The 10236-nt window shown below is 39.6% G+C and overlaps 1 protein-coding gene across 2 annotated transcripts in view; it reads right to left on the bottom strand.

The window, feature by feature from the left end:
- LOC114031122 (major histocompatibility complex class I-related gene protein-like) overlaps positions 1–9942 on the bottom strand; it is a 20702-nt gene extending 10760 nt beyond the window's left edge. For both annotated transcript variants that reach the window (XM_027846138.1, XM_027846139.1), the window contains exons 1-3: positions 9777–9942; positions 5405–5665; positions 3996–4262 (exon numbers count right to left, since the gene is read on the bottom strand). In XM_027846138.1, coding sequence (XP_027701939.1) covers positions 3996–4262; positions 5405–5665; positions 9777–9861 — 613 coding nt within the window. In that variant the 5' untranslated portion in view covers positions 9862–9942. The remainder of the gene's footprint in view (positions 1–3995; positions 4263–5404; positions 5666–9776) is intronic.
- Positions 9943–10236: the final 294 nt, after the last annotated feature.

Genomic DNA, 10236 nt, shown 5'->3' with positions numbered 1-10236 from the left:
TTATGTTATGTTATGTTATGTTATGTTATGTTATGTTATGTTATGTTGTCATTTTGGTTGTTTATGAAACTGAACCTGGAATGGAATGTCTGGGGAGGGAAGAAGGTTCCCCTCATTAAAATCCTCAGAAAAAGAGGGGACAATCACTTCTCAGGTTTATTTTCTGTTTGACATTAGCATTTTATTCTCTAACATTTCCACATCACATTAATAAAGCAAACTGTGTAACCATATGAGGATAATTTATTTTATCAAATTGTATAACCATGATGATAAGCAGCAACTGTACTTGTTTTTTGTCTTAAAACTGCAGTTATTTTCCTAAACAGATGTTAAATTATTGTTTTTGAAAGTTTAACTTCTGTTTATTTTATTTTTTACACACATGTCTAAATTTTAATGTTTTATTATATACTTTGTTTTTATATAATAAACATTTATAGGTTACTCCTAGTCTGAGAGAGGTCTTTTATAACCAAACAAAACAATTCAGTAAAACAGTCACCTCATCTATGAATGCCTGAAAGATTCACATCTGCAGCACTGACAACTGTCTTTTTTAAGTTAACGGAAATCTATTCAATATCTCTCCCCCTTATCTGCTATTAGAAAAGAACAACACATTTCTTGTAGCAAACATATATAGTCAGGCAAAAAAAAAATTCCTTCAGTGACTGTATACAAATATATATATGGATATATACACATACACACACATACAAATATATATACATACACACACAATACACACATATATACACACATGTCTCATTCCATACCTAACATGTCCTATCGCCTCAGGGTTGGTAAAGGAATGTGTATTGGGCATATTTTAGAAGACAGGCTTTTTCACATACAAATAACATTCTTGTCAGCTTGGAAATTCTATGATTCTCTATTTCTATACAAACAGGAGACATGTAAACCAGCTGCAAGTGGGGATAAGCAGCTAACGCGATGAGAATTTCAGACCACAATCTTCTTTTATATTTCAATACTTCTATTATATAACGGAGGTTATATATTAATAATGATAGATAAAATTTATATTGTACTTTCTATGTGCCAGGCACAGTGCTAAGCACTTTAGAAATATTATCTCTTTGAGCTCCACAACAACCCTGAAAGGTAGATACTATTATTATGCCCATTTAACAGATGAGGAAAATAAGGCAAACAAAGGTCAAATGATTTGCCCTGAGTCACATGATTTATAAGTCCCTGAGAATGGATGCAAACTCTTCTTGACTCCAGGCCCAGCGGTCTATCCATGGCACCACCTAGGTGCCCAATCTAGCAGCCATAATCTTAGACTCTCCATTGAATTTTAGACACAATATTGTCTTCACAATATTCTGGGACCCAAAGAATTCCTCACAGTAACCCAATAATGATTCTATCAGAGCCTACCTAGGCTGGGCCATTCCCAACACCTAAGGTATGTCCCCAGGTCTGTGTTTCAAGCTTCCCATGCTGGGTAGAACAAGTCAGAACTTAAGCTTCTCTGCTGTCATTTTGTATCACCAGTTCCACTCCTGTGGGAAAAAGACACCAAGAAACCTTCTCCAAGGGATTTATTCTATCACATGATTTGCTACAGTGACTCAGGTCATAGCACCATGAGGCCACATGATGCAGGAGGAAGAACTCAGCTGGGAGTTCATGAGAAATCCTGGATCTAGTCTTTACTTCTCTTGTGAGTAAGCAAGTCCCTTAACATCTCTGCAGCATAATTTCCTCAGCTGTAAAATGAGAGGATTGGACTAAATTGATGAGCTATGTAAAACAGAAAGGGACTTAAGACTCACATTTTATAGATGAGGAACCTAAGGACCAGAGAAATTGGACAATGGATCTGGAATTCAATGCTATGCTCTTTCCACTGCATATATTTTCAGCAGACACAATAAACAATGTCACACAAATATGAACAACTTTCCAAATAGATGTACTGGTTGTTGTCACAAAATTTAAACATCCATTCAAAAGCACTAATGAGGGGCCAACTAGGTGGCACAGTGGATAGAGCAGCAACCCTGAAGTCAGGAGGACCTGAGTTCAAATCCGACCTCAGACCAAACACTTGACACTTACTAGCTCTGTGACCCTGGGCAAGTCACTTAACCCCAATTGATTTAAAAAAAAAAAAGCACTAAGGACTTCATAGGAACATTTTGATATGATACCTCAAAGAACAATGGAAATAAAGAGTACCATCAGGAAAACATATAAGTGGGAAAGATGATGGTCTGGTCCAAGGAAAGTGGTAGAAGTCATAGGTGGCTGGTCAGAGTGCTCCATTTGTATCCCCTCAATGTTGAGAGAAAGCAAAAAATGAAAATGCAACAAATTGCTCTTAGAGGCCTCATTTTCAAGATATAAAAGGAACTGACTCAAATGTACACAATAAGAGTCAAATGATAAATGATCAAAGGCAGTTCTCAAAGGAAGAAAGACAGTCTATCTACAACCACATAAAGAAAATGTCAAAAAATTTAATAATGAGAAAGGCAAATTGCAGCCATTCTCAAATTCTACCCATCAAATTGATAAACATGAAAAAAAATGGCAAATGTTGCAGATGCTGCAGTGAAATGGTTGGTGCACCTGTAGATGAGGACAATTATTCTGGAAAGCAATTTGGAATTAAGTACAAAAGGCTTCCTAAAGAGCACATACCCTTTGACATAATTATAACACCACTAGCTCTGCATCTAAAGAGAACAAAGAAATAGGAAAGGGGTCTGATATGTACAGAAACACTTAGAGCAGCTCTTTTTGTAGGCAAAAAGGTGGGGACTAAAGGGATACCCATCAGTTGGGGAGTGGCTAAACAAATTGTTGCATATGAATTGGTGGAATATTATTGTGTTGAAATAAGTGAGGAAATCCACGATTTCAGAAAAAGAGAAACACTTGTGGGAATTGATGAAAAATAAAGTAAGCAAAACAACAAGAACACTTTATACTGTAACATCAGTTTTATAAAAATAAACTCTTTTGAATGAATACTTTAAAAACGAAGACTTACAAATGCCGAATGAATGAAATTGGCAGAAATGAGAGAATAGTTTATACAATAGCAACAATACAGTTCAGACAAACAACTTTGAAAGCTATAAGAACTATAATCAACTCTATAACAATCCAAGACTCCACAGGACTGATGATAAAGCATGTTACCCACATTCTAACTGATAGAAAATAGATTCAGGTTGCAGATGAGACTATTTTTAAAACACAGCTAATGAGAGAATTTATTCTGCTTGTACATGTATTTGCTACAAGGAATTTGTTTTTTTCTTTTTTCCTACCTTGGAAAGAGATGGGAGAGAAAGAGATGTATTTCTTTTCATTAAAAAATAAAACTCTACTTAAAAAAAGAGAGAAAGCCAAATAAAACAATGTTATATTTCTCCCTGAGATCAAAACCTTTCAGTACTCTGAAAATATATTTATGTTAATTAACAAATCAAACATTAATCTTAAAAAGTGGAATCAAGGAAGGACCACAGCATATGGGGCAGACCTTCTATCATAATTTTATGGAGGGACAGAGACAGGAATTACTCAGAATGACAATGGTGGAGGAAGTATGATCTGCATCATTGGAAGTGAAATCCACATGGAGAGGACCACAGATGCATTTGAATATTTTTTCTTTCCAATCAAGGGCTGCTAATAGCACAACATTAATCTTTGAAATATAGAAGTTCACAAAATTAAAATAGAAAGTAATCCCTATACTCAAAAAAAATGGAAGGGGGACCCTGCCTTAAAGAATTTACAGTGAGCTCCATACTATACTGAGGCATCAGAGTAGAACTTCTATCATCTGAATAAATGAATAAAGATAATTCCTCACATTTCTCCTATGTGTATTGTTGTACTGTTAGAGAGAGCTGCATCCCAGGTCTTCTACCTCCTAATTCCAATGCTCCAGCTACAAAGATGGAGGACATGGTTTGGTAAAGGTTGGGGGGAAATGTACTCACGATTCTCTTTCATGCTTGAATTCTGAAGGATTTTCTGCATGGCTCCAACACAGTATCTCTGATTGTAACGTTTTCTCACTTCAGTCCAGAAAGCACTTTCCAAAATTGATTTGAAGATATGAGCACTAGGATTCAGAACCACCCATTGTCCTTCTAGCATGTCTATCTGGATCAAATCTTCTCCATCCAAGCCATACTTCACAAGGCTGCCCAACTGGATATCGCCATCTAATTCACAATTGCAATGAATCTGTAATGTGTGATTCCCTGGGGGGAGGAAAAACATGGGATACTCTGAGAGAAAATTGAGTATGGAGAAATCGATGGAGGGAAACTGTGTTGTGGATCCTGGAAGAAAAAAGTATTTGTTTTGTGAACTTTAGAGGTAACTTGAATGTGAGGTAGAAATATCCTGCTTTCTAAAAGGGAGCCTGATTCTCCAAGCCTAGGAAGAATCCAAGCAAAGATAGGAAGGGAGCTGTCAAAGGACAGAGAAGATTAGGAGTCAAGAATAATTCAGCCTTTTTATTGATTTCTATTTATCTTGTCCTACTGCATTCTTTTTGAATCCATATGTAGTCTTTTCTTTTATATATGGACTATAGAATAAGCACATTTCTGTGATTTAGAATCAATAAAAATGAGGGATAAAATTTTTAAAAAGTACAAATTAGGAGCAGATGCTAAGAAGAGGGAGGAAACAAGAAAAAAAGAGGATGAGGAAGGAAAGAAGGAGCAGGAATAGGAGTAAAGGGAGTAGGAGGAAGAGAATGAGGACAAGGAAAAGGAGGAAGAAAAGAAGAAGATGATGATGATGATGAAGCAGCAGAAGAAAAAGATGATGAAGCAGAAGCAGAAGCAGAAGGAGGAGGAGGAGGAGGAGGAGAAGAAAGATATCAGGGAGCCAAGGAATCAAGTGGGACTGATCACTGAATTCAGGGACCAAAGAAGACCTAAAAAAACTTGGGAAGAAATAAAATGTGTAAACTCTGAAGTAGAAGGAGATGGCCCTCTGAACTGATTTCAATGAAGGATTTGGTGTCTTGGGAAGCTGATGTGATTTAGAACTAGATCCTTCACAGCTGGTTCCCTACAGAATGAAGTAACAGTGGTCTGAGCCCCTGGTTTGGCATTCTTTTTTTTTGCTTTTTGGTGAAACAATTGGGGTTAAGTGACTTGCCCAGGGCCACACAGCTGGTCAGTGTCAAGTGTCTGAGGTCAGATTTGAACTCAGGTCCTCCTGACTCAAAGGCCGGAGCTCTGTCCACTGCACCACCTAGCTGCCCCCTGTGTTGGCATTCTAATGATCCAGGTTACTGGGGATTGGTCCAGCAGGCTTGGTTGACAGAAGATGAGTTAGGGTGAGGGGAAGGATGGAGGCAAGGCACATCTGGCAAGGCATGACTTACTCTCAGTCTTGGTGTCATTTCTTGTCAGGTAATGGAGGACAAACTGGAAATCTCCCTCGTGGTTCTGCATCAAACGTCTCATCTCCTCAATTAAGTTTGTTCCCACAGCCTCAGCAATCCAGGCTGCCTTCACAGTAATCTGATGGTTTGATTTGTAGTAGGAAGCCCACTGAATGTCATCAATGAGGCCAACACTAATGAGGTCCAAAAGAGTTCGGGATGTGCCCACTGCAGTATGTTTCGCCTCATGTTTGTGGTGAGCTGAATGGCAAGATGGGAAAAAGAGAAATGAGGGGTCAGATATAAAGGGCCTCGGAAGCCTAGAATCCCCTCATACCCATCCATCTTCCACTACTACGTTTCATCATTTATATATGTAGTCAGGGTTTGGAGCAGTCTCAGATCACATGAAGGAGGTACCCTTTGTCTTGGAGATGTTCTGTATTTCCATATCACATGAATGAGAGAAGCTTCCTTTGATGGAATGTGCAGCTACAATAGTTTGTGTTGTTCAAACTGATAGACTGGGATACACTTGCTCTCCTTACTGCAAACTTTTTGCTGCTTAGCACCCAGAGTTTGTGAAGGTTCACTCACAGTATGGTCACAATGAACGAAACTGATGAAGGGGGAGCCCTCCTCTCTCCTTGTAGGCCCGATGGCCCTGAAAAATGGTCTTAGAGTTTCTATTTTTTCTGGTCCTCTCTGATTCAGTTACAAGAGGTAGAATTTCACTATTGATTGCAAGAACACAAATTAAAACAATTCTGAGGTACTACCTCTTACCTATTAGATTGGCTAATAGGACAGAAAAAGAAAATGACAAATGTTGGAGGGAATTTGGGAAAAATGAGACATTAATGCATTGTTGACAGAGTTGTGAACTGATTCAACCATTCTATAGAGCTATTTAAAACTATACCCACATAGCTAGAAACACTGCATACCCTTTGACCACTACTAGATATTTATCCCAAAAGAGCTAAAAAAGCAAAAAGGAAAAGGATGTGTGTGTACAAAAATATTCATAGCAGCTGTGTTCTGGTGGCAAATCATTGGAAATTGAGGGGATGCCCATCAATTGGGAAATGACTGAACAAATTGTGGTATGTGATTGTGATGGAACACCATTGTGCTATAAGAAAGGGATTATCTAATTGCTCTCAGAAAAGCCTGGACTTACATGAGCTGATGCAAAGTGAAATGCACTGTCTATAAAGTACTGTGATTGCACTATTTTCAGCAATAAAGAGATCCAAGACAACTCTGAAGGACTTATAATGAAAAATGCTATCCATCACCAGAAAAAGAACTGATGGTGTCTGAATACAAACTGAAGCATAATTTTTTTTTACTTTCTTTCTTTTTTTATTTTTTTGTCTATATTTTCTTTCATAATGTGACTATTATGGAAATGTTTTGCATGACTGCACATGTAAAACCTATATCAAATTGGTTGTCTTCTCAATGAAGAGTGGTGGGAAGGGAGGAAGGGAGAGAATGTGGGACTCAAACTTTTGAAAACAAATGTTGAAAATTGTTTTACATGTAACTGGGGGAAAATAAAATAATAAATAATAAAGAGGTAGAATTGTCACCTACTAGACTCTGAACTAAGCCATGATGACCTTAGAGGCAAGATTCCAGGTTGGATTACAGCCAACCAGTCCCAGAATGGAAGCTCTGAAAAGCCATGGTACTTGCAACTATAGTCCAAGGGCATCTTTGGATTTGCAACTTGGGAATGTACTGTATAGGAATTGAGTTAAACTCTGAATTTAATCCCCTTCCCCAACCTGGAGTATGAGGCAGTGCAAGGGAGAATTATACTGCCCAGTGTTGAGGAGTATGTTTGTCTATTTGTTATGCCTTTGAAGCAAATATTCCTTTGTAAAAGCTAATCTCGGGGCAGTTAGGTGGCACAGTGAATAGAGCACCGGCCCTGGATTCAGGAGGACCTGAGTTCAAATCCGGCCTCAGACACATAACACTTACTAGCTGTGTGACCCTGGGCAAGTCACTTAACCCCATTGCCTGGCCAAAAAAAAAAAAGCTAATCTCAGTGTTAGGTGGTTAAATGAAACTGGGTTGCAGAAATTACCCTCCTACAATTGGGGGAACATTATTGGTGGAGGTTGGAGCCAATAGCATAGAGCCTCACAACAACTAAACCACTTAAGGGTACTAGGTGGAATATAACACACCTGACTTTCAGGAAGTGGGGCCAGGGTAATCACTGTTGCACATTTATAAGGGGGGGAATTCCAGATCCTTTCCAAGATAGCATTCCAGAAAAAATTATGCAGACTGCCAACCTTCCAATCAGGACCTGTCATAGGACTGAATACAAATCAAGCATCAGTGAGAAGTGCTGATGTTATAAAGGGCTCTGAATGTCAAACAGAGGATATTATATTTGATCCTGGAGGTAATAAGGAGCCACTAGAGTTTATTGACTAAGAGAGTGACATGGTCAAATTGGTTCTTTGAGAAGATTAATTTGGCAGCTGAGTGGAAAGGATGAACTAGAATCAGGAGAGACGTGAAGCAGGAAAAACAAGATGGTTATTACAACAGTCAATTACAACAGTCAAGGTATGAAATGATGAGAGCCTACATCAGTGGGGTGGCAGTGTCAGAGGAGAGAAGGGGGCATATACAAGAAATGTTCTAGAAGTAAAACTGACAGGACTTGACAATAGTCCTGGGGAGTGAGAGAGAGTTAGCTGTTGAGGATGGTGCTTAGATTGTAAGCCTGAGTGACTGGTCAGTTGCTGGTGCCCTAGACAATGGTGTGGATGTTTGGAAAGGGAAGCCTTTGGGGGGAAAGATAGTGAGTTCCACTTTGGGCATGTTGAGTTTAAGAGGCCTTCTGGACATCCAGTTGGAGATGTCCAAGAGACTTTTGGAGATGAGTTACTAGAGGTCAAGAAAAAGGTAAGGGCTTGATAAGTAGTTCTGAGAATCATAGAGATTATCTATGAATCCATGTGAGCTGATGGAATCACCAAGTGAAATAAATCCACATTAATTAATAGACCACATCTCTGAGATAGATGGGAATGCCCTTCACTTCTCACTGCCTTTTGAAGAATATCTCCTTTCTAATAATCAGGGACTAGCCTTGACCAATGGAGGTGCCAGCAGCCCCAATGGGAATTAGCTTGTGGTACTCAGAGTTCCTTTCTCTAAGGTTCATGGATCTCATCAAAAATCTGCTCTATTCGATCTTCTCCCTGGCTTATCTGAGGCCCCAGTGAAACATATCCCTGCTTCAGTCTGCTCTGGTCAAACATTGGAGACATTTTTGTGTCAAAAAAGTAGTGATGTATGCAATATAATGCTGGACCAATATAAATGAAGCTTTTAAAAAAACAGCCATACCTGTGATTTCATCAGCACCAGAGCCACCTGTAAGATAGATCCTAATGAACCTGTTCTGCACCTTATGGTCAGGGAGTTCCCTGGGACACTGGGAGGTTCAATGACTTGCCCATAGTCACACAACTAATATGTATCAGAGGTGACACTGAAGGCTGGGCTTCTTGACTGACAGGCCAGCTCTCTATTCATTATTCCCTATTGTCTTTCATAAAGGACACATATCAATTTTTTAAAACATATTTCTGAGTACAGAGACAATGTTATAAGATAACAACCCATGGCATTTATCACTTTAGACCCAGCCCTCAAGTGGGTACATTGGTATAGCCTCATTCCCTCCTCCCCATCTCTTTCGTCAGGCTCTCACAGGGGCTGTCTTGGTCCTTCCTCCTCCCCTCTTCAGGTATGACAGCCTGGACAGCTCCCATCCTGCCTTTCTCCCCTAGGCATGAGTCAAGCCCATCTCAGGAGATCTTTGAAATTTAAGCACATTAAAGAAAGCTGTAGAACTCCCATTTCTCCATTATTTACACTGCGCTGATTGATGCAGCCAATGTCCTTCGTTGATCCCTGCTGATTCTTGCTGAGAAATGGACAAAAACCAGAAAGTTGTCTTGAAAGGCACAACCTCTGTCTTAGGTAAAATTTTCCTTTCTCTGAAGACATTTCTCTGATTGACTCAGACTGGTTGGAGTCACTGGAATTTTATCTCCAGGAAACAAGGTAATAGTTCTGTCCAGTTGCTCCAAGTTATATCCTTGCTTCTCTGTGCCTGTATATTTCCTTTGTCTTTATCAAGTCTCCCCATCAGACTAGGAGTTCCTTGAGGTCATGATCAATGTCTCCTCTATCAGATAGGTAGCTCCCAGGGTCTCCTCCACAATAGGCCAGGGCATGAGGTCATTATTTGTGTTTCTCACATCATACCAAGCTTTCCATATGAAACCCAGACCTCTACATCCCCTTCCCCCAATTTTCCCAGACTCACCTGTCTGGATCTCCCTCAGAGCAAACAGCACCACAATAAGTAGCCAGGATGAGAACAATCCTCTCTCCTTTCTCCAGCTCATCATGCTGCTCTGTATATATCTGTTAGAGGCCTCTGAATCACCCCACTTAGGAAAATTACCAGTCCATAAGCTCCCTCTGCCTAATGTCTCTTATGCAGGAAAAGAAGCCCTTTTATACCCAAGGCGTTACTTGCTTTGATATTGACTCTGCCAAGCCCCTGCCCTCCTATCACTGCCAGAGGGGATATCTGTCACCAGGCAGAACCTGCCACTGCCTGGAAGGGGTAAAAGTGGAAGTGAAATGGAGCCTGTGGCAAGAGCAGGAAATCCTTGCCTGTCATTACTTTCAGGTGTTGTTGGGGAGCTACAAAGTGGGGATTCACTATGCCATGGGCACAGCTGGCATTTGTAACTGTTAGTTGAATTAAATACATGTTA

Source organism: Vombatus ursinus, unplaced genomic scaffold, assembly GCF_900497805.2.
Source record: "Vombatus ursinus unplaced genomic scaffold, bare-nosed wombat genome assembly UNPS02015066.1, whole genome shotgun sequence".
Classification (NCBI taxonomy): Eukaryota; Metazoa; Chordata; class Mammalia; order Diprotodontia; family Vombatidae; genus Vombatus; species Vombatus ursinus.
Note: the sequence above shows the minus strand (reverse complement) of the source record. Positions and strands in the feature narration are given on the sequence as shown.